Here is a 25,293-nt window from a genome sequence, read left to right as displayed (position 1 = left end):
CAGAGTGAAGCAGCAGAGCAGAGAGGGTAATCTGAGGAAAGGGGGAGGGAGACACAAGGGACATGACAGCCTTTTCTGTTCTGCTTGCTGCTGACTTTGATCTCTGCGTGAAACCTGGCCCTGATGCCAGCTCCTGTAATGTAGGTTCCTCTATGGGTGTATACGTGTGCATGCGCACGTGTAAACGTGCAGCAAAGCCCAGTATCGATATGTGTCCCTGACCCCCTCGCACACACACATCTTGTATGTCATCTGACTTATCAAACTCGCTCCTTTGGCTGCACATCCCCGACTTTGATGGCTTTCAGCCGTCAAATACATTTGACATATGCAACTGCCACAATGTGCGTGTCAAACAGCAGCATGTGTGGTTATCTGTACATGACTGTGAGTGTGTGTGTGTGTGTGTGCATGTGTGTGTGGGGCTATATGCACAAGTCTGACAGCCAATGAGACTCTGAAGCAGTAAAGGAGGAAGGGCACAATCAAGCGTGCTTGATCCTCTTCTCAGTCTAATAGAAACTGCCAGTGGAACGAATAGGCTCAGGGACGAAGTCCACGCCATAGGAGGAGAAAGGGAGGAGAAGGGGGAGGAGGAGGGGGAGGGAGGGTGGAGGGAGAAAGGGATGCGAGGGAAAGATAGGGCGAAAGAGAGCACGGCAGTGGTAGATGGATGAACAATGGTGTGAGCCATGACAGCAGAGAGAGACAGACATAGAGAGATAGTGAGACAGAAACAAAGAGCAGGAAGCTGAAAATGACAGCCTTCTCCCTCTGCAGCAGGCCTATATCCACTCTCCCTAATCCACCAAAAAGCAATAGGAATAGAAAATGAAATAAATAAAGAACAGTAAAAGCGCGTGGGAGGTCTCTCATCCAATTAGACGGCCCTTTCTGCAGCTCCTCTCTCTGACAGTCTGATTAATACTGCTGGGATTACAGCTGTGATGGGGCAGTATGGGAAAGGCTCGCACGCCGGCTGGCATGTGCGAGGGGTGGGACGAATGCGCGCTTAAGTGCACGTGTGCATCAGCAGATATTTAAGCTACTAAATACCACTTACATTTGTATTTCTCCTCCAGGTGCCCCTTGGAGAGAGAGAGCAATCCAATCTTCATGGACAGGACACGGATCTTCCCACTTCGACCACTGCAGGGTCCACACACACACACACACACACACACACACACACACACACACACACACACACACACACACACACAGAGGTATCATTCACATATATCAGGCCTCTTAGACAAGCAACCAGTAAGCCAGTCAAATTTAATCTGTGTGTGTGCTCTCTTCTGATCTGAAGTAATTAAATACAACAGCAGTGACAGAAAATCAGTACGTGTTGTGAAGAAAATAATCTATTTTTTGTCAGTCTGCATGCTCAACACTTTGTGTGTGTGAGTGTGTGTGTGTGTGTGTGTGTGTGTGTGTGTGTGTGTGTGTGCAGAAGAGAGAGAGAGAGAGATGTGAGGTTCCAGGTGATGGACGGTGCACACAGAAACAATGTTTTTACAACTTACCACGCTAATTTACAGCGTGTGTGTGTGCATGTGTGATTACACAGACTGCACGTCTATGCTACACACACTCACAAACATATTCAGGCACATGTAGTGTATGTGTGTTCCCAGATAAAGACACAGCGTTTTTATGTTTCACAGACACTCGGCAGTCAGCTGCGACATGTGCCAGCATACGGTGGCACATTTGTCAGTGTCAGGGTATGTATGTAAAGCAGAATTAGTCTGTGTGTGTGTGTGGGAACAAACAAGTCGTCCTCTTTGAGTGATGCACTCCCTGTCTGTGAGTTAGTAATGTGTCACCTTGTCTTGGCCAGAAATTGTAGCGCATTTGCAATATCGCAGTGACACACTGCAAAAACGCAAAATCTTACCAAGATTATTTGTCTTATTTCAAGTCAAAAATGTCTTATTTCTAGTCAAAATATCTCATTACACTTAAAATAAGACATGTACACCTCGGAAGTAAATTGGTTTTAGACAAAATTTGCTTGTTTCATTGGCAAAATTTGCCAGTGGAAAAAGTGAAAATTCACTTGAAATAAGTGAAAATTAGCTAGAAACAAGAAACAAATTTTGCCAGTGAAACAAGCAAATTTTCACTTGAAACAAGAAACAACTGTCTAAAAACAAGTTACTTCTGAGGTGATCATGTCTTATTTTAAGTGTAATGAGATATTTTGACTAGGAATAAGACATTTTTGACTTGAAATAAGACAAATAATCTTGGTAAGATTTTAAGTTTTTGCAGTGTAAATGGGCAAACCAACAACCAAGCAAACAAATGCAGACCCCAACAATGTAGTCATCTACATCGTAGGGCATAACAGGAAGTCACCAAATGGCCGGACCAGTCAGGGGGTTTTGAGGATCTAGGGGTGTGGTTTAGGTGATGGAGACGGCAAAAAGTAACAGAGTGTGGAATTCAAAAACAAAAACAAGGACATCAGTGTAGATTTTCCTGACTGGATAAGTGAGCTAATGACAGACAGATGGATAGCAAACACCTGCTACATATTTTATGTAAACACCCCTATTCCAAATGGTTTGAACTCAACAGTGCACAGACGCTGACAAAGAAAACGAATGAGTATGGCTGTGCCAGGCCAGTAAGGCCAGTTCCAAGCTGTGTCACAATCCGATCGCGCGGCGTCGGGGCGGCGTACGTACGTGTCGTAGACGTTGAGCAGCCAGTTGAGACACATGTCGACGCAGAGCGGCACGTTGACCAGGTCCTTGTGCTCCTGCTCCAGGCCGTCGTAGATCGACGTCAGGCAGTTGATGACATCTGGCACCGACAGCAGCTGAGTGTTGTTGGTGAGCTTGTGCTGCTCGAAGGTGGTCTGGGCCACGCTGAGGTCCAACAAGTCCACTGTGGAGGAGATGGAGACGGGAGAGGAGGGAGGTGGAAAAGAGAAGAGAGGGAAGAGAAGAAGAGAATGAGAGGAGGGACAGGGAAATTAGAAGAGTGATGGATTATGGAGAGGAAAGGGAAGTGAAAGAGAGGAAGACAGCAGGAGGACAGACGAGGGAGAGAGATGAGAGGAGTAAATAGAGGGGAAAAGAGCGGAGTGAGTGGAGGTGAGCAGGACAGAGGAGAGAGGTGGATGAGGATTTGGAGAAAGGGGAGAGGCAAGGGAGGGGAGGTTATAACCATTAGTCACCCTTTTCAACTTGTTCATCGGGCTTTCGGCAGCAGCAGCAGCAGCCGCATCAGCAAAGACCTTTCTAAAAATGCCAACACATCTGACAGGACGAGCGGCTGAAAACCGCACAGACTGTTTACAAAGACACTTCAAGACGGCAGATGTTGACTGATATGTTGTCCCAAACAACAAAAATTGAGAGTCAGTGGGAAAATACAGAGAACAAGCTGCAGGATCGGGACGGTGAAATGTGAAAACAAGAGGAAAAATAGAACAAAATAAAAGAAAAGAAAAACAAAGAGAGAAGAAAACAGCAGACTAGTTTTCTCTTTTTTAATTGGATGGCTTAGTTGACAAGGCTTAATTGGCTGGTCTTAACTGACAGGGCAAAAAGGAGGGTGGAATCTATAAATATCAATACTGATAAGGTATCCATATATCCAAGTATTCAGAGAAAGAGAGAGAGAGGGGAGGGAGAATTGATCCATTCAGGCTAATAAAGCCCTTAGGGATGGGAATATCAAAAAAGAACGGCAACGTAAACACACAAACCCACACACGCGTCCACCCAGTGGCGTCTAATTGAATACCTGCGGTGTTTATATTAATCCAGTGTGCTCGCGCCAGATCCTCATAGTCCTCATGTCTTTTCATGTCAACACCAGCCTTCATCTCAACTCTTTCACCTCTCTCTCTCTCTCCATGCCTCTCTCAATTTGCTTGTTTCCACTCATTTTCCCTCCCTCTCTCCCCCTTGCTGCTGCAGCTGCTACAGCATTTTTCATTTTAATTTCACCTGCCTCTACCGACTCCATCAGCAAGGTGGTCCGGCAAGAAAAATGTTGTTCACCCAGAAAAAAGTCAGTTCAAGCCTCAATGTCAGCAAGCATCCGCCCTGCTCAAGTGTCCTTGAGCAAGACACTCAACACCTATTAGCTTCAGAGGTGCTTTTCTGTAGCTGGGCGTGACCTTTAACCGCTTTGTGTACGGCGATAAGCGAGAAGACAACGTTTTTTTTTTAAAAGGATTTCTGCATTATTAGAGTTTATACATCAGAGAGCGAAAGGGCAGGTGAAGGTTATGAGTCACATTTTGAACTCACTGGAACTGCCAGCTCTGCTCATCGTGCATATCTGTCCCTCTGACCTACTGGCATTTTTCCATTTTCCCTTTTGCCTCTGCTCTCTCTCTCTCTCTCCTCCTCCCACCTCACCTCATTTGTCCCATCTCTCTTTTTCACCCCTTCTTCCTGAAACAGCGGTGATTATTGGGCTGTATCCACATGGATCAGGCACAGCGGGGCATCCACACCAACAAAGAGTAAAACTTCAATTCTCTCTCTCTCTCTCTCTCTTTATATGAGGCTGAAGGACTGTGACGTGATAGCAGGACGCCACAAGAGCTCATTTGCTCTGCTCCAGCCCCCTGGCACAGACTTAACCCAATTAGCCGTTTAATGGTATCCCTGTCGCGCAAGAGAGTGTGTATGAGTGTGTTATGTGTGTGTGTGTGTGTGTACATGTGCCATTCCCTCTCTGCCTCTCTGTCTATCTCACCCACCTGCATCCACACTCAAACACACACATTCAAACAAGCACAGACAACTCTCCGAGCAAACACAAATCCAAATGATTTCAGGCTAATAACTAATAACTACTGATCCTCTCTGTGCAGCAGTGTGTGTGTGTGTGTGTGTGTGTGTGTGCGTGTGTGTTTGCGAGGTTGCACGTTCTGCGTAGTGACTGTTCTAATCTAATGGATGAAATTGAATTGCAGCGCCCCGAGTTGAAATCACTCAGGCTTATGCATTCCCGTCATAAACACAGGCATGTGATCAGAGGGGCAATTTTGAGATAGCAAACTAAAACGCCTGAATCATCCAAACTCATTAACAACCAGCAAACACAATAACACACTTTGATGCCCACGAAAATGCAGGTACTTAGGCCTACAGCTAGACACACGAGCTCATCCAAACGAGGCACGCCATGTTCTTTCTCTCTTATTTGCAGCCACACTCTCACAATCACACACACACACCAAGGTTCAGACACTTTCTGGCCAGTCATTTTTGATGAGTCTTCCATAATTTCCTCATAAATTGAAGCCTTATTTCCAACCAACCAAAAGAGGGGGTTTTGATTTGCTGCAGAAAAAGCGTTAGTCTAAATTTTGGCAAGAGGAAAATGGCATGGCCAATTTCAAAGGGGTCCCTTGACCTCTGACCTCAAGATATTGGAATGAAAAATGATTCAATGGGTACCTACGGGTCTCCCTATGCAGACATGCCCACCTTATGTTAAGACCATGCGGTTTGGTCCGAGTAGCTGCTGCCATGCTGGAGTGTGGCTACATCTAAAACACCAGCACAGCATGTGTGTGTGTGTGTGTGTATGTGTATGACCATCGGGTTAGAAAAGAGGGTAGACAGCAACCATAGATGGCATGTAATAGCTACTATTAGCCAGGTGTTCTTTGACAAAGCAGGAACAGACCTTGTTACGGGGAAAAAAGGCCTGCATCCTGGCAACAACAACAAAAAAAATCCACTTGTGCACACCAAATGGCGCTCAAGAGAAAATGGCAGCTGTAACCACACATGTACAAAATCATACACACACCTAGACACAAAGGATAACACTGAAGCCAAACTATCCTTGGCTTCTGCGCTACTCTGGCACAGTGTCTGGCAAAGCCTCAAGTCATTATAACATCCTTCGTTGCACCTAGACACAGACTTCAAAAGAGGCGGGCCACGGCTGAAGGTATTAAGGTGTGTGTGAGTGCAGGTGCGTGGCTGTGACTGCGTGTGTGCGTCTTACTTACAGCACAGTGCTTTCTGTAGTCTGCGGATCTTCATGGCTGTTCGGTATGCTGAGAATCTCACGTTGTTCAAGTCAGCTACAGCGAGAGGAGAGAGAGAGAGAGAGAGACGGAGATGAAAGGTAGAGGGACAGAAAGAAACAGAGGCAGAAAATCAGAACACAAAGTGCAACAGACGTCTGCCTCGTGGGCATCGCTTGCAAGACCTCAGTCTTCAATGAAACTGAGCCTGGCGTCCTCAAGTGCAAAAGGCGGCGTGAGTGACTGTCTATGGGGGCCAACGGCGGGAAGGCTAATATGGACTGTGTAATTAGGTTAGTGAGCTCTGTCTCAGTGGAGGCCTACAGCAAATGCTCCCTAAGTTTCACAGCTTATTATGGATTGAGCCGCTCATTAAAGAACAGTCACACTGGACAGCCCAGAGGGGTGACATACGTATGGATGGTGGGAGGCCGAGGGACAGACAGAGGGACAGATGGAAGGCAAGTGAAGTGTTTCCCCTGCGTTCATTCAGCAGTGGTGTGCCACCATAGCAAGAGGAAAAATGAACTTAAAATAAATACTGTAATTTAGTTTTACTGATATCTAAGACTATAACAGGTTTAGTCCTAATGTTTGATTATATTATGATTGAGAAACATTTTTTTTTTGAACCAGGACCTCTACTTGAAACACAATTTAGACGCAAACAGCAGCAGACATGGGACAAAACTAGAACTATCACCCATAGCACCAGCTGCAAAAAATTACAGTGTAAAAATGTCATCGGCTTATATTTGAGACCTTTTAAATGTGAAAGTTGACCAAAGTCGTATCAGAAATAGGTGCACAGGACTGAACTGATTCCTCACAGAAAAACAGTCAATAGGAGTTGTGTGATTTTTTTTTTAAGACTGAAGAGAAAAAGGCTACAGAGATTTATTTAACTGTATTAAAACAAAACCTTTTAGTGCCATGAGTTTCGGTAATATAATTTAAGACATTTGAAGACTTTCTCGGGACCTTCAGGCGCCCTAGGGGATGTGAGGAAGCTACAAACGTGCTGTGTGTGCTCACAGTGAGTGTTGTGTATTGTTCCATTTCCTACCTAGTGACTGGTAGAGCTCTGTCATCTTTGGATGGTCCCAGCAGGTAGTCTGTGTCTGATGACTGGAAAAAAACCACAAAATTATGTCAAAAGACAGCCACCAGACATCGAGCTAACACACACAGACATACAAACACACTGACACTGATACACATGTGCAAACTCACACAAAGTGATGACAGGCAAAAGCACACAAAAGGCGGACTTGTAAATGCACCCACACACAAGGAGACTTGCGTACAAACTCTCTCGAAGCTGACAAACTCTTGAACGCACACACACACACACACACACGCACACTGACAACATCACTACAATCATCTTGATTTGATGTGCGCAGTGTGGGTTTTTCATTACTGCCCCTAAATTACGTACACAGACATCAAATTACCCGAGCACATCAAATTAAAGCCCTCTGACTGAAAAGGCAAGAAAATAGTCCATTCACACACACACACACACACACACACACACTCACACAGACAGACACACATACACTGAAGCCCTCAGATCTCTGCAGGTTCTGTCTTTTACACAACTTTGCTCCACCACTCAAACACCGAGGAAATAAATATATGGAGTCCACGCTGATGCTTCAACTCCCTGTTTATATTCCTGCTTCAGACAGAAGGCTCTGGGTGCTCGCACGCACACACTCAAAAAACACATAGTCAAACTGCATCGACTGAAGACCCAACAACATGAAACAAAGTACAATAAGAGCAACCTCGACACATCAAACATATTTGCTTTCACAAAGTCTGATTAGTCTGTGGTTGTGGCTGCCACTGCCAAACTGCCTGATCTCAGCGGGACATTTGAGAGGCTTCCTGAAAGAGTGATTTCAAATTAAATGTCTGTTTCTGAATGCATGAGTATCCCCCCGTGGTTCTGCGGTGGCTCGCTTTCGGCTGATGGACGGCAACATGGGAAGTCGAGTCCTGACAGTGAACTTCAGTCGGGGAAGTAGACTGAAGACGCGCTCCTCGTCCGCAGACGTTCATCACTATTCATCGGCCATTAAGACTGATGACCCCTTTCACACCTGTGCTCACACTGCTAATGCCTGGAGCCCCTCAGAGACATGAGGGTTGTGTTTTATTTAGCTGGCCTACATGGCGCCTGACTGAATTGACAATGGGTTCTAATGAATCCCAGTCAGGAGATTTGCCAATAACAACCTACTTCAGTGAATGGCATGCACGTACGCATACAGGCACACACTCATGCACACACACACACACACCCCTGCTGTGAAGAAGAATAATGACTATCCAGGCTGAAGCTCCTGCCAACAGCCATCGCAGTAAAACACAATTTTGTCATTCAACTCTGAGTGTAGGAGGTGACATCAAAGACAAGACAGCATTAGTGCAAATATGAGACACACAGCCAACATAACGTGCCACGAAAAGTTGTGTCATACTTCCTTACTTCTTTTCTTTATTTAAACACACAGACACACACACACACACACACACAGACACACATAAAGGCAGGCGGCATTACCATCCACAAAGAGATTAGAGCGCTTCTGCTTATATCCACAGTTCACGACTGCCGCAATGAGGACAGCCGACATGTCAGGTTCAGCTGTCCTCAACACTTCGTCTTTGCTCTGCCTAACAATCTTCGTTGTTCTCTTTCACGACAAAAAAGGCACACTGATGACAAACTGTATGCACTACAAAGCTGCTACAGTTCAGATAATACAGCGGGAGACAACCATCAGCGGGAAGAAAAGCATCAGAGAATATTAAAGAGTGAGGGACAAAGACTGAGGGATTTACTGGCAGACATTTTAAAGCTTCTTGAAGATACACACAGGCCGGACCTCAACCCATTGTAAGGTCTTGACAGTACAAAGGAAACTATTCTTTATGAAAGGACGAAAGACTGTCATAACTAGAGGACCTCTTTGTCTAAGATATACAAACTCACAGTGACATCACTGCAAATCTTTTGACTCCTTATTGCAAGCAACATCTGTGCCAAGCTCTAACCCAATGAGCTCTGTACACGTTTATGGAAAATATTGTTGATGAAATTGAAGAGCTTGTAATAAGGAATGATAGGACCTCTGATTTGTCAGGAGGTGACTGAGAGCGTCTGGGGATGAAGCTGGTTGAGTCTGCTGAAGTGAGTCGTGAGGCGCATGACATCTCCCTTTATAAAGATAATTAAATGACATCTAGGCGTAAACATCAACAAATAAAACTTGGGTCACAGAGCGGGATGTAGCCGGAGATGAAGGAAAGATAAATGTATGTAGCCACTAGGGTACTGTGGGGGAAAAAAATAACCCTCTATAAGATCTTTTTTATGAGACGTCTGTCTGAGCAAGCAAAGCAGAAAGCTGGAGCTGTCTGATAAAGACAAGCCATCTGACCCTCTTAAGCTGACAGAGAGTGCATCCATAACAATTAAGATTATCAAAGTGATGGCCACTTCCTGATATTTCCTGTTAAGTGCAGGCATTTCCTTTACTACAGAGACCAAGAGAAGGGTAAAGAGGCTGGTTTCTTAATTACTCATTTCTACCCTGTAACTTACTATTACTTGACCACTACTGCAGTGACTGCCTGCTGTAAAGAAGAGGACAGGGCATTAAATATGTAAATGCTGAAGAACTACTGATCAACATCAACACAGTACGTCTGGGAAAAAAAGACCAGCCTGAGGCAATGACAAAATTCTTCCTTGGCACTATCCATGGTGACCATGTAAACAGTGCATCTTCAAGGCACGACAGGGCAAAGGGTGGACTTATTCCATCAAGCTGTTGGCTGCAGACCAGCCAAAGATGTTCTCTTCACTGGTGGGAGTTTGTTACTGTCACACATGCACAGATACTTCTAGGAATAATCATGAGCCTGCCGATGACTTATTACTTGTATATCTGAATATCCAACGAGACAAAATTAGTCAACTATCAAAGGGAGCCAGTAACAGGGGAAAATTTCGACACCTTTTTATGATGAGAGCCTCCTGCCAGACTCGTGACAAGTGATAAGTGCCTGCATTCACTGCTTGACATCTTCTGTCTTTCTCTGGCTTCCCTCCCCTTTTGCCTTTTCACTCTTCTGCATAAAACTTTTTTTTTTCTGCCCTCTAACCTCAGCACTCCACATTTGAAATACATTTTAAACAGCTCTGAATTCCTCTCAAAACTAAATTGAACTTAATTTGACAAGTCGCTGTGGATGCCTGCACAACAAAGACATCCTGGAGAGGGCAAGCACACACTCGCCCACCCACATAAATGCATTACAGCCGCTTGCTCTGCTAGCAACCACCAACCAAACATATGCACACACACACACACACACACACACACACACACACACACACACACACACACACACACGTATCCTTAAAGTTTTCCTGTGCCAAATTTCTCCACACAGTAAATTGGGAACATATACAGACAGTATTTCAAGATAAAACCTTAGCCTGTGAAAGGAACCTTGCTCTAATCTTTGCAGGAGTGTAGCTATGCCATATTTCCTCTAGACACCCCACTGGGCCTGCTGACCCCCTAAAATGCCATGGGTCAAACAGGACGGCCTCTGTAGTTGTCAGCATGCGGAGACTGGCACAGAACCCATGAGAAACCATTTGATTTCCCAAATTTGTCACATGAATGCCTCTCCACAGGGGGGGGACAAGGCATGGTTTAATCAGTGGCTTTTGTCAGCTTGAAGAGACGAGGCAGAGGGTGAGAGGAGCCGAGGAGGGGCTCTGAGGTTGAAGAAATGAATGTGTCAAAGCCTGATGCAAGAGTCCCTCGAATGTTGGCACACTGCAAGCGACCTGCGATTAGTCCTGGAGAGATTTAGAGTTCGGTTTTCAAATCTCACATAAGTGGGTGTGCATATGTGCGTGCATGGGTGTGTGTGCGTGTGTGTATGCGTGTGCGTGTGCACATAGCCTATATCTCTGTGTGCAGATGGGGGGCATGCAGGGGAATCAAAAGATTTGGGGATTTTTAACCACAGACAATACAGTGTCAGTGGCTCTACAACAGAGACTGTCTCCATTTTAAAAGCCATGAAAGTGAACTGAGAAAGAGAAAGAGAGTTGAAGGGGGATTATTCCTTTCTTCATCTATCTGAGAGGAAATTTTGTGTTGAATGTGAGATCTCAGGGCGGACCTACAAACCTACAGGCAAGGACATAACATAGGGTGTGTGTCTTCACACCGATTTATGTGAGTGTGTGTGCTCAGTTAGTTTTGACTTTGTGTGCTTGTTTGTATGTATGCGTCTTTGGATGTGTGCTGGTGTATATTTTTTCTGGTGCATGACGGTGCAATCCTTGTTTGGGTGCATGCATGTGTATCTGTGTGCTTGTTAATGTGTGTGGGCGTGAGCAGGTTCATTGGCTGGGCACATCTGTGATCACAGCCTGTTGTTGACTCCAGAAGTTATAAGCCTGTCCTCCGAGTCTCTGTCTGTCTCTGGCTTTCATCTCTGATCCCCTCCAGTGCCAAGCTGCAGGCCCAAACACAGTGCAGGTGTCTTCCCTCCCTCTCTCTCTCTCCCTCTCTCTCTCTCTGTCTGTCTTGCTGTCTAAATCCTATTTTTCTCCTTTTGTCTGCCTCCTTATCACCTGCCTGAAAACTTTTTCCTCTTGACCACCTACCATATCAGCCGCCCTCAACTGTTCATTAGTTTGTCTACATTTCTCTGCATATGCCTCTCTGTTTGCATCGTAATTTATCTGTCTGACTGTCCATTCATTCATCCTCCTTATCTCCCTCTGCAAACACATCTCTCGACTTTGGTAAAGCCACCCTTGAAAATAAAGTTATGTTCTTTGACTGTCCTGCTAAAACTACATGTCATTTTTAACGTAAACATACACCCATCTAACAGGGAAGAACATCTCATCCCTGCTAACTGAGAGGCCCTAGATCGTTTTAGATTCTGTGGCCCTCTACTGGGCTGCAGAATGCCATGGGTAGAAGCCAGAGTCCTGCACGGGTCCAGTTTTACAAACCCGTGCCAGACTCCAATCTGCAGGGCTCAACAGGCACCTGACCCGTTAACCACAACTTTGTCAAATGAATTCTGGACCTGACCTGACCCAATGCAAGATCGCAACCCAACCCATATCCAGTATCAAATACATCACTCCACATTCTGTTTAAAAAGACACGTGCGCGCGCACCAACACCAACACACACATACGAAACATCAAAGACGTTGGTGTGTAAACATGATTTCATCACCTCTGATGCGCCTTTTTCCGTAGAGCTACACACGTGCCTGTGATGTTTTTCTGTGTTTAATCCAAATGACCTGAAATTATTCTGAATAGTTAAAGTTTTGGAAAGTTTAAAATCCAGTTTTAGAAATAACATTTACTTCTAAAACTGTTTTGTCTAAGATTGTTTTTTTTTTTTTTTTTTTTTATAACTACAACTGTTTTGCTCTTTGTTTGCTCTGTTATTTGTGAATAATATTACATCTGTCAATTCTGAATATCCTGGATAATATTTGGCATATACCAGTCTTTGATAGTCTAAAATAATTGATCATTTCTGCTTATTTTGAGATGGAATGAAGTTGGTTGATGTGACACAGAATTGGGAGACAATTTATATCTTATACTTTATAAACAATCAAACCAGACCAGGCCAGTTTTGACCCAGGAAGACAGCAGATGTGCTGTCATTAAAAATGCGAAATAGTTTGTGATCATACATAAACACGTTCCTCTGATCTCAACCACAGTCAAAATAATTCATAATTTCTGCTTTCTTTTTACTGAAAGTGAGGTATACTTTCATGTAAATGAGGTCTATTGACCATAAATTCATAAATTCACAAAAAATAACTGTAAAACTTGTAGGTAATGAGCTGCAATGACGTTAGTTAAAAAGGTGTAACAGAACTGAGTTGTAATTTCAGGGTTTCTACAGCTTAAGGCAAGTTCGATTTAAGTCTTTTAAAGACTTTTTAATGCCACTCAGAATGAAATTTAAGACCAGTTCAACAATAACCAAAACTGGAAAAAAAAAAAAAAAAAAAAAAACATCAATTACTAGGGTAGAGTAGAACTGGGAAATACCTGTCTTTTTTGCAGGCTGATTTGACAGTTTTGTGTTTCTCACTCTGCATGTGGGATTCCAGTGACTGTATTCCCAACGTGCTGAGCTGTACAAAATACACCGAGCCTTGTATACATTGCCTAGTACCGGTTTCAGACATGCCGCAAAATCATGGTTGAATAGCTAGTTTTCACTGAATCGGCACTTTCTCATATCGTCCAGGGTACACTGACAGCTAGCTAGAGGCAGTGGATCCACTGCTCTGCTGCTCTGAGTGTCTGGGCCGCAAAGAAAATGTGTGTTTTTTGTTCTGCTGTATATACATACATACATGCACACATACATGCACACACGCACGCACACACACGCACACACACATATACATACATACATACAATCAGTGGTCACTTTATTAGGTCCACCTATATAATCTAATGCAGTTCAAGACAACAGCTCTGCCATAAATTCTACCTTTTAGCAAAGTTTACAATGTTCAGTTTCTGTTGACATTGTGTAAATTTTATTAAATCTTTATTACTGAGGTTGTAGTTTGCAGAGCTCTTCTACTGGACTACACTGTATTGAGGGCTGTTTCTAATTTTTTGTCCTCGCTATTTATATACATGATGGGGACAGAGTAACACCTCTCAATAAAATGCAGTCCATTACAAAAGCACCACTTACTATGAGCTCAATGCCAAACACAGAACATTTTCAGAGGCTCAGAAGTAACTGGACAAACTATACATTACTATAATTATAAGGACTACATTCAATATTTGGAGGAAAATCCTTTGCAGTCTATCACTGCCTGAAGTCTGGAACCCATGGACCCATCACCAGTTTCCTCCCTTGAGATACTCTGCCAAGCCTTCATTGCAGCTGCCTTCAGTTGCTGCTTGTTTGTGGGTCTTTTGGCCTTCAATTTGATCTTCAGCAAGTGAAAAGCAGCTCAGTTGGGTTGAGGTCTCTGGGCTGACTTGGCCATTGAAGAATATTCCACTTCTTTGTTTTCAGTGACTCTTGGGTTGCTTTCGCGATATGTTTTGAGTCATTGTCCATCTGCACTGTGAAGAGCCGTCCTATCGGCTTTGTGGGATTTGGCTGAATCTGAGCAGGTAGTATAGCCCTATAAACATCAGAATTCATCCTGCTGCTTCCATCAGCAGTCACATCATCAATAAACACTAGTAAGCCAGTTCCACTGGCAGCCATACATGCCCATGCCATAACACTGCCTCCACCATGTTGGACAGATGATGTGCTCTGCTTTGGGTCATGAGCTGTTCCTTTCATTCTCCAAACTTTGCTCTTCCCATCATTCTGGTACAGGTTAAATCTTTATTTCAACTGTCCAAAGAACCTTTTCAGATGTTTTTTTTACAAAGTCAAATCTGATCTTCCTGTTCTTGAGTAACACCAGTGGTTTGCACCTTGCTGTATACCCTTTGTATTTTTTTCTCGAAAACGTCTCTTGACTGTAGATTTGGACAATGATACTCCTGCCTCCTCGAGAGTGTTTTTGACTTCCCTAGACGTGAATGGGTTTTTCTTCTCCAGGAAAGAATTCTTCGTTCGTCCACTTTAAATGTCTTCCATGGTCTCCCAGGCCTTTTGATGATGCTGAGCTTACCAGTGTATTACTTACTCAGGATATACCAAACCGTTGATTTGGTTACTCCTTGTTGTTACTATCTGTCTGGTAGATTTTTTTTCCCCGTTTGAGTCTAATGATGGCCTCCTTCACGAGCATAGATACCTCTTTGGCTCACTTTTGTCTCCAAGCCTGTTAACCTCGACTCCAAAGCTATCAAAGCCATGATGTTGGACATGTTTTTGTATGGTTGCAACTTTTACAAATTAGGTAAATAATCAAATATTGCTCAGTGGTAGCGGGAGCTCAGCAATGGTCGACTGCTCAGGGTGACAGCATCACATGATATTTTTGGGATTAAAAATGGGTTCTGAAAGAAGGTTCTGATAAACAGCTACCACATGCAAATGCACATGCAAATGCAAACAACTGCAATGAACTTCAGACCTTTTATTTTCTTAATTCGTCATGGAATAACGAGGGAAAAGGCCACACCTGCCCATGAAACTACTTTTTAGTCAAGTGTCCACTGATTTTTGCGTTTCTGAAAATGGGTGACAATATATAAAATGCTGTAATTCCTAAACGCTTAATGCCATATTTTTGTTCAACCCCTTAAATTAAAGCTGAAAGTCTGCACTTCAATCTCGTCTTGATTGCTTCTATTCAAAGGTAGTGGTGTAAAAGGGCAAAATTATGAATACTGTGTCACTGTCCAAATGCTAATGGACCTACCTGTATATGTACAGTTGCACGGTCTACAGGAGGCCAATATGAAAGCTAGATTAACTCTAATTGCCTAAATGAAATTCTAGTCTCGTGTATGGTCACTACTGGCCACTGGGAATTCTTCTCAGTGCACAGCTCCTTAACTATTGCTGAACTTGCTGCCACAAGATTTCTCTCACAATCTACACTCCAACAGTCATGCATAAAAAGGAATTTAGCTTAGAGGAGTCTGCAGTTTCCTGACGTTATGTTGCACAGGTCTTGGCGGTGACATCCGTCAAACTTTACGATTTAAAACAGCTGTGTCTGGTTGCCACTTGGGGTTGCAAGAATGCAAAGTTAGGACAGCGCTCAATGAAAGTTAGATAAAAATTCATTAGAATAAATGTTTTAATTTCCATCTCTGCTTCAACTACATCTCCTTCCTTGCTAGACAAGCATTTATGGTGAACAGCTGTAAAGCTGTTCTGGTTGCAATCAGCAAAGGCTGCCTGTCTGCTTATTTAAATAGAGATGATGCCTGCTGCTTGGCCTGATTTAGAAAGGATTAGAATGGCAAGTGAGGTACCCAGCTAAAGTTGTTATACTGAGTATTAGAATGGTGAGAGAGGCTGTCGCGGCATACAGCCAGGTATTATCTATTCAAATGAAAGAGTGAATGCTGGACTGAATGAGAAATATGCGGCTGTAACTGACTGAATTTTAATATACGTGGAGGAGCGAGTGGGCAGATAAAAAGTTTCCATTGGGGAGCACAACACATGATGTACATGAAAGGGATATAAATACAACTACAGGTACCTGACCATGCGTGTATGATGCATGTGAGAGGTCACAGGAGAACAGAACTCTAGCAGGAAATGGTTGAGAATATTCAGGTAATAGATTCACCATGGGAAGTATGTTGAAGATACGGGGCTATTTGACAGTCCATGGACACTTTTGCAATGCAAAATCAAAATGAGAAATCAAATCTATATGCTGTGCATGCCATACTCTCCAGTCAGTCTACCCAGAGGACGATATGGCTGTAAACACTTTCCCTCCCAAAGCTCCAGACTGAAGTTGTGAATGACAAAGTGATAAGATATTTGCATATACAGGTTGTATACCTCAGTGTTTAAAACTATGTGACCATAATTAACAAATGAAGGAGGTTTTAGTGTAAAACATCTTTTGCAGACATTTTTACACACTAAACAAACAGCACATTTCCAGATGAACTCCAAAACATCTCAGAACATCTTGGAGTTACATCCTAAAAAAAACCACGAGGAGAACTGTAACAAAGCAATACAAAGTGATTCCTCAGCCTTAATTGCTCCAGTATTTCACCGTAATCAGTGGCTATGAACAAACACACCTATACACACAATTTATACAGACAGAGTTTATACACAGACACACAGACAGCGATTTAAAGCATTTTCTCTCCACTTACTTGATGTAATATGGAACCTTATTCTGAGAGACTGCACGTTGCCAGGGGAGTTGCACAGAAGCTGCAGAGAGCAAAAGAGAGAGAGGAAGTGATGTGGAGAGAGAGAGAGAGACAGGGAAATTGCAAACAGTAAAAATCAAAAACACCATCTTCATAAATGCAGCACAACTTTACATGCAGTACAGTGATTCCATTTAGTGTTTGGTGCTGGACTTTAAATAATTTTCACACCCACAGTCGTGTAATGGTATAGACTAACTGTGTAAATCAGATTCTTACTCTGCACGAAACTGGGGAAAAAAGTAAATGGATATTATTCTATCAGTAAAAAGAGGGGATAAGGGAGAGGAGAAGACATGAGAGACAGAGAGAGAGATCAAAACAGACAGTCCCAATGCCCATATTTGCAAAATGGTGCCACGTTCCTGACATAATGTGTAATCTTGGCGGGTTTCATTATGAGAATACAAGATAAAGGACAGAGTGAAGAGAGCGGATAAGCGAGGCGATCTTCAAAGACCAAGCCAACCCGCAGAATGACAGCTTGGTATGATATGAAAAGCAGGCAAATATAAGACTTTCGTAGCTCTCAAGAGCCAAACTGAGCAGAGTAGCTGCTTGATTTATTGCCCTCCTGCCTTCCCATCTTCCCGCCTCCTCGACACTGCCCTATGCACGGGCAGAGAGATGAAAAGACAGTAAGAGAAAGAGATTAAGAGAGATTGAGAGATATACTAGATGGATAGAGAGAGATAAGAATGCAGTACTTTATTGATCCCCGAGGGAATATTAAGCTACTAGTGTAATGAGAGTGAATGCGTGATGGAGTAGATAGCGGCTGTGCCAGGGAGATGAAAGAAGAGACAGAGCGGTGTTTTGTCTGGTGGAGTCGCTGAGCCCTCAGCATGCTTACTTTGTAAAATTGTGTCTATCGGTGACGCAGCGTGGCAGCCAAGCTTCCCACCTGCTCAGAATCGCACACCGTCCATTTTGTCTGTGTCAGGTGGAGTTTGGGGAAAAGGAAAAAAAAAAAAAACGCCACTAATGGCTTTATGATTATAGAAAATGACGATAGAGAGGGACGTACAGCGGGAAACTGGCTGCTTTGTTTAATGGTCACACTCCTACATTTGTCTTTTGTGACTGTCTCTGTCTCTCTCTCTCTCTCTCCCTTTAGTGTCTCTAACCCTCTTTCTCTCTCTCTCTCTCTCTCTGCTAATGACCACTCTGAAGGGAGAGGAAGTGGAGGGAGTCAGTGAAGAGCTGTAATTAAGCTTTGCATTATTCAAGAGTAAAGTGCCTCGTCTGCAAACCCCAAACTGCCTGTGTGTGTGTGCGTGTGTGTGTGTGTGTGTGTGTATGCGTGTGCACATGTATCTACGAATCCTCTGAGAATTTGTGACTAGTTAGTGCACAGTACCAAAACCGTGAAAAGATGAAGGATAAGAAAGGGGAAAAAAAAAAAATTCAGGGGATATGAACCAATGTAACTGAGTAGAAACAAACTGAGCCCTGAAAATGTTCCAATTTCCTAAGACGCGTAATTGGCTCTGTACTCACTGGAGAGGAAGTGTTGAGAGGAGGGGCCAAAGTCTCGGTGGGCTTCCTGAAGGAGCTTCAGTCTGTCCTCCACAGCCACCTGCACAAAGACCACACAGACAAGATTATCCATCATGTGACATAGCATATATGCTGCCATATTCATCATAATATCACAATGAGTACATAGATCTTGCACATTTATCATATACTCATACCAGATTCACTCACTTTGTATGGTGTATATTTTTTTATATAGGTGTTTATTGTATGTGCATGCATGTTTGTAATATATAACTGTTGCAATGTCATGTTTACTTGCACTTGTGTTTATTTGTACCGTGTAGTCCTCTTGCCTTGTAAGTTGTACTGTGGTCCAGGAAAAACATTTTGTACCACAGTATACTGCTCTGTGCATAACTAGCATGACAATAAAGCTTTGTGAACCTCAATACACACAAACAGTACTATTTACCAGCCAGAGTTGGGGTGATGGTCGGGTTGAAATCTCTTTGAATGCAAAGTGAAGAAGTGGAGAAACTCACATAAAGGGTTTTTTGTATAATTTCTTGAATAAATTTACAGACAATGAATGCACACCGGTTAATAGCAGTTTGTTGACGAGTATTACAGCATACAGGAAGTTGGATAACATAGCTCGTATATACACATAGCTGAACTTTGATTTAGAATTGTGAATTGCGTCAATCCTGTATTTTCAACCTTAAATATTCTGAATTTCATTAGAGGTGGGGAGGCATGTTGACTACACAATGTGCATGTTTTCCATAAACCAGTGGTTTCAGTTCCTATACATACTGTATTGCTGAAAAGAGCGAAATTAAAGTAAGTTTGGAAGTGTTTTTGTCTTTGCTTGCAGTACAGTACATCCAGTAAAACGCTGGCGTTATACAAAGGCACCATGCAGGTGTGAGTTACAAACCCCACAAACACACACACACACACACACACACACACACACACACACACACCAATCAATCCTGTGCTCCTATGCAAGCTGTGTATTGACCTCTCCAGCAGTGCATCTGTATCCTACGTGACTGGTGGGTTATTGTGCTGCATCATGCTGACTACCAGGATATTATTGGCAGTCTGTGCCACTGGGACACAAAAACACACACACCCCAGGCACTATGGCAGCCAGATAAGGCTCTTCCACACAGGGTGCCAAAAATTAGGCATAGAATAACCCGATTTCCGGCTGCCCACTAATGACAATTACGGTGGCTGTCCCACAGAGAAGAAGATGGGAGCTGTCTGCATATGAAAACCACATCATCAAACTGCACAGTCAGATTCAGCTTATTAGTGACAGTTCTGCCTTCCTGCACACGGAGAAAACGAAAGAGACAGGAGGAGAGTTATGGTCATTCTCAAGGCACAAAGACTATTACTGGATGTCTCTACATGGGGAAATCACAAAGCCATAAATTGGCCCAGCTACACAGCTTCACTGTGTGCCAGTGTCTCAGTACTGTCAACCTTACCAGAAGATGATTTCTTTAGCTTCTTTTCCTTCCCAACCCTATATTATTATTATTAAAACATAACTCCCTTTCTTGCACTTTTTGGATCACATTCTTGGTTCGCCTTTCTACAACCAATACTGAAAGTCTCCTTGCAAGGAAATACAAATATAAAATCTCCACAACACCTCAAAAGTGTCTCCGAGATCACAGTCCATCTGTGGCTGCCTGTGGTCCTTCAAATTGATGCCATCACAGTTTGACTGTGTGACCTGTGTGCCCTTCTCCTGCCATCGGGCACTACGGGCACCACAGGCCTGCCTGGCAAAAGTAGATAAGCCGGGAACCCAAAGGAGCCCGTAATAAAAGGGAAAGCTACTTGCCACTCCTCTGCACAAATCTCTGGCTATTTCTGTTGTTGTGCACAGCTATGATCCAGTTATGCATCACATTAGACAAGGACCAGACATGAGTTAAGTTAGGAGAGCCTGTCAGTCACAGGAACGGCTTAACTTTGTAACAAAGAAAAACAAAAACTGGCTGGGGCTTGTGGTCTGCTATTTTTGCACTCAGTATGACAAGGTATTTTAGACATTTTACTACACATCAAAATATATTTCTTCTCTCTAGTTTTTATATCACTCCTGGTCATGTGTTTGGTAACTGCAGCTTTCTTTTCTCCTATGCTTACATACTAAATAATCCTTAGGGAATACTAATACGTATAACAGACCGGTTACATGTGTTCACAGAGAGTTGATGTGATCATTATATTGAGTGTTCTCATTGTTAGTAGATAAGCCTCACAGTATATGGGTAAATTGTCCATGAACCTATTATCCAAACATGTTGTGCTAGGTGTGCTCAAAATGTCAGTGATGGCATATGACATGATAGGATCATTCTCCACCTGACAAGCCATTTGTTCGGTTGAATAGCTGAATGCTCATTATGGAGAAAAAAAATCACGTTTGGAAGTGAAACTGAAATTTTCCCCTTTTTCATAACCTTTGGCAACTATCAGATTGATCCATGTGTTTGATGCGAACCTGGTGCAAAAGAACTGAGGAAAAGGACAGCAGGAGACCCTGTTTGATGATGGCGGGAATTTTACATAACTAACACACACTTAAAAATGCTCCGTGATGTGAACTGGCACATTGGTATGCACTTGTATGCATACAAGCCTATGAGGGAATACACTGTCTAACTCACACACCAACATGCCTTCTCTTCTCATTCTCTGTGATGATTTGTTAAGAGACTTCTCCATGGCTTCCCCCTCAGGGCTGAGACATGCCCTGCTACAAGAAGCACCCAGCAAGTCCCACTGTGGATCAGACCAAGGCATTCAAGTGGGTGCAGAAGCAGCGAATGTGACTGGTATGCTGTGACAATACTGTCCATTGATGTAGAGTGACAAAGTGTTGCAGTGAGCACAAAGCTGTGTTCAAATAAAACAGGTACACAGGTAGAGGGACTCTCAGTCCCCTGTGAGTCTGACAAAAAGAAGAATCAGCAGGCAGACAGAGAGAGAAGAGAGAGTGAGAGACAGGGGGAAAGATAAAAAGACAGGCAAACAGAGCGAAAGAGGAAACAGGACTAGATAAGACGTGGCTATATTAAAGGCAGCATCCATATAAGCAAATGTGGACAAAATGCAACATAAAGTTGAGTGGTATAAGAAGAGAAATGAGTGATGTGTTTGTTATGTTTATAATCTTGACATTCGCTGCTTTGTCAAGATATTTGGGACAAACTTTTTTTTTTTTAAGAATATATCATAAATAAATGAATTTGAGTTGACAATATGAAAAGGTAGATCGTCACAGAGGAATGGCAGAAGGATGTAGAAAACCAAAACCTGTGAGAGGCAGGCTGCATCAACACCCATGCCAGAGCATTAAAGACTGCTCCACTCAAAAATGTGTTTTTCTTAGTTTTTGTGCCCTCTAAAATGTCTGACCTTGACTGTGCTGACTTGTATCTGTGCAAAGTTTGTCACTAGAGAGGTGTTTTCACAATCCTATAGTGAAAGTGGAGGTGTGTGTGCATGCCTCTAAAATCTGAGATTCAGATGTAGAGCAGGCCAGCTACATTTGGCTACATTTGGTATGTTACAAATCCAACAGCCAATCCCGTCAGGGTGTTACTTTGCATATCATTAGCACCAGCACGGCGACCATGTTTTCACAAACAAACAAAAAAACAAGACCAACTCGAAATGGCTGCTTCATATGACCATTACATGTGTAACTAGGAAACTAATAGATTTTTTTTTCATGCTTAGATTATGAAATATAGCACAATATTTACAAATGTTATGGGATGGCACATGTGACAGGCCAGTGTGCAAGCAGGCAAGGAGGTGGACAGGGGTTAGTTGCATATTCATAAGTCTGTGCATTTTTAATGAGAACAAAGTTTAGAGTCAGATTTAAGGCACGAAGGGATGTTTTATCAAGAAAAAAAATGTGTGATATTGTTGAACAGAGATTATGCTTAGAGGGTTTTTAGTGGCTTAATAAAAGACTGGAGGTGAACTCTTACAATAGTGGGGAAGTTATAAAATTTGCTTTGTGTCGAGCACAGGAAAAATCAATCAGAATGATTTCAGGAAAGATTTTGGGGTGTGTCTCTTGTCATCTACCTGTAGAAGTTTCCATCTCATGTTGAGCTGGTCCAGTTGTCTGGAGGCGGTGGAGGACAGCTGGACGTCGAGTGGCGTCAGCTCCGCAGAAAGCTCATTGACAACACGCACATCCTGACGCAGCGGGGCGATCTCCTCTTTAAAGGCCTGGAAAGGAGGGGAGCAGACAGCATTACCTTAGGACTAAGTCAGGATAACCATTTATCAAGTTAATTACAAAGTCATTGTTTTCACACAGGATAGCTATTAAGTCATTGTTTTTGCACAGAATGTTGATTATCTGCTGTTTGTCATAATTTCGGCTTATCTTTTTAATTGTTTAGTATGCCGACCTTATAATTACCCACTGGGTAGAAATTAGCTCCTTAAAACGAGGTGTGCTGTAATTCACATTTAAAGTTCCTACCGTGCCTACCATAACATAATGTCTATGCACAGTATACTGAATGTGTAGACTGCACGTTTTCAGAGCTGTATCCTTTTAATATACAGCTTTATCTTTGAAGTGGGTCCCTACACGGTATGGGTATTACGCAATGTCATCATCCAGATTGTCAGTACAAAGTGATGCCACAGGGATTCAAAATATCATTATGATCTTATGTGCAGTAATAGATAGTTAATTGAGGGAATTGCTTCTCTTCATATGAGCCATGCGGCTTTACTTGACTATTTTAAGTCTGTGCCACTGTCCCTCCTCTTTCTGACACTCTCTTTCCTTTTTTCTCTCGTTTCCTTCAACTGTTTCAGTTTTTTGTCGTTCCTTGTCTACAGTGAAATCTGCTGCCCGCTGTCTTGCCTAAAAATAAGACATCCTCAGTGTCATAGGGCCTAACAAAAACAAAACAAAGCAAAACAAACAAAAAAAAAAAAAACAGTTATGAATAGCTAAATCAAGAACAGATTCTGTGCAGTCCATATTAGCTGTCAGGTTCAAAAGCATTTAATCTAATCTAATTGGTTTGTGTTTTTTAGCATTTTGGGTGATGATGTCAAAGGCTTTTTTAATGTCTCTCTGTATCAGACTGACTGATCATTCCTTCGGTGTCTCTGTTCTACGGTTGTGGTAGGTGTGGCTTTAAATGTTCTTGATGTATTTTATACACTTGTGTCATACAATCAACTGTCCTTTGTGGACAAATGAAGTTGAAACTTGAACTTCCGCTTGATAAAAAACTAAATCTGAATCCCCTAATTGAAACTTTTACATAATTTGATGGGGAAAAAAGATAGGAATTTTTCAAAAACACAGCACTTGTTAACTTCTATATGATGTGCTGACACGGGCTTATTCATTGCAATTATACAGATTGCATTAGTTGACAGGACCATGCCAAGAATGTTGCATGATGCTGAACTTATGTAATTTTGAAAAGTGTGCTCATGCATTTAAAATGCCTGCATCGATCCGCCATGCTGACTAACACACTGGTGACACAAGTGGATGAAAATATCAGGAACTGGTTAGAAAAAGGAGGCAGGTTGCAGAGCCCAACCTCTGTCCCATTAACACATTTATGTTGATGACTTGCTCTGAACATGAAAAGAGAAGGTGGAAATTGTGTGAAAAATTGCTGCAAGGGTATGACAATTCAGAGATCAAATAAAACGATTAATATTTTTACTAATTAGATCCTGCACAATAAAAACATGACACAAGACACAATGAGGGAACAAAAACAATTCCTGTCAATATCACCAATATCCCTCACCATTGTCTTCTCGATGTGATCCTGCAGGGAGTCGATCAGCAGGTCCCCTACAGGCTGCCATGTAGCCTTGGCGTCCTCGGCCTGGGTCAGCCTCAGGTCAAGCTGGTCCATGGAGCTCTGCAGCTCCTGGAGTCTCTCCAGGGCTCGCTCCACCTGGCTCTGCCAGCCACCCATGTGACCTTTCAGACGCTCCCAGCGTTCCCTCACCTCACCCGTCTGCTTGCGGATGGCACGGGCCACCCCACGGGCCTTCTCCTCTGGGGTGAGGTCTGGAGGGAGAGAGTGCAGGGGATTAGGGCTTATTCACACGGGATTAGGAACTGCGGCACCATGCCGCAGGTCTTTGTGTTATTTGTCGTCACTACACTGTCTGCTGTCTGCCTGTTTACACCAGCTGAGTGACTGGCCACTGCAGCATGACCTCAGGTTGTGTTATGGCAAAAGTTGATTCTGGTTCAACTTTCTTGCTGGGCACCACTGTGTATTTTTTGCCGAACCTCTTGCAGCATGCACTGCCGTAACCAAAGAAGGACAGAGCTAGAGAGGGATGGAGACACAATGGGATGAGGTTACAGAGAGAAAGGATGGCTAGGGAGGAAAAATGAAAAGGAGGAAGTTACCCTGCATTCACATGGTGTCAGATTTACCAGCTATACAACTTGCCCTACAGGAAGTATCAGGAATGGACTAGGAATGCAATGCTACTCTAAGTTTGAGAAATCCGGTATCCAAGATGGAGAAATCAGGATTCTAGATGCAGTCCGAATTGCTGACTTATCACGTGTTTACTCTTTTCAAAATGCCTAAACAGATCACAGAAAAGTCAATTTCATACATTAAAGTTGTGAATGAACCACAGAACAAATTTTAGAGACATGGACATTCCTTGACAACTATAGATAACTAAGTTATTCAGTTACCTGTACATCAATATCACCTGAAACCGATAGAGATGACTTACTAGTTAGGCCATTGCTAACTTGATTGATAACATTAAG

At 43.0% G+C, this 25,293-nt stretch overlaps 1 protein-coding gene across 7 annotated transcripts in view; it reads right to left on the bottom strand.

Moving 5' to 3' along the window:
- The window catches only part of utrn (utrophin), a 217,804-nt gene that overhangs the window by 45,007 nt on the left and 147,504 nt on the right, over window positions 1-25,293 (bottom strand). For all 7 annotated transcript variants that reach the window (XM_030047485.1, XM_030047488.1, XM_030047484.1 and 4 more), the window contains 8 exons: window positions 24,296-24,564; window positions 22,584-22,730; window positions 18,468-18,546; window positions 16,908-16,968; window positions 7,089-7,150; window positions 6,005-6,079; window positions 2,703-2,904; window positions 1,064-1,149 (listed from right to left, as the gene is read on the bottom strand). In XM_030047485.1, the coding sequence (XP_029903345.1) occupies window positions 1,064-1,149; window positions 2,703-2,904; window positions 6,005-6,079; window positions 7,089-7,150; window positions 16,908-16,968; window positions 18,468-18,546; window positions 22,584-22,730; window positions 24,296-24,564 (981 nt within the window). The remainder of the gene's footprint in view (window positions 1-1,063; window positions 1,150-2,702; window positions 2,905-6,004; window positions 6,080-7,088; window positions 7,151-16,907; window positions 16,969-18,467; window positions 18,547-22,583; window positions 22,731-24,295; window positions 24,565-25,293) is intronic.

Source organism: Myripristis murdjan, chromosome 24 (genome assembly GCF_902150065.1).
Source record: "Myripristis murdjan chromosome 24, fMyrMur1.1, whole genome shotgun sequence".
NCBI lineage: Eukaryota > Metazoa > Chordata > Actinopteri > Holocentriformes > Holocentridae > Myripristis > Myripristis murdjan.
The sequence above is the reverse complement of the archived record's forward strand: the minus strand, read 5'-3'. Positions and strand labels throughout refer to the sequence as shown.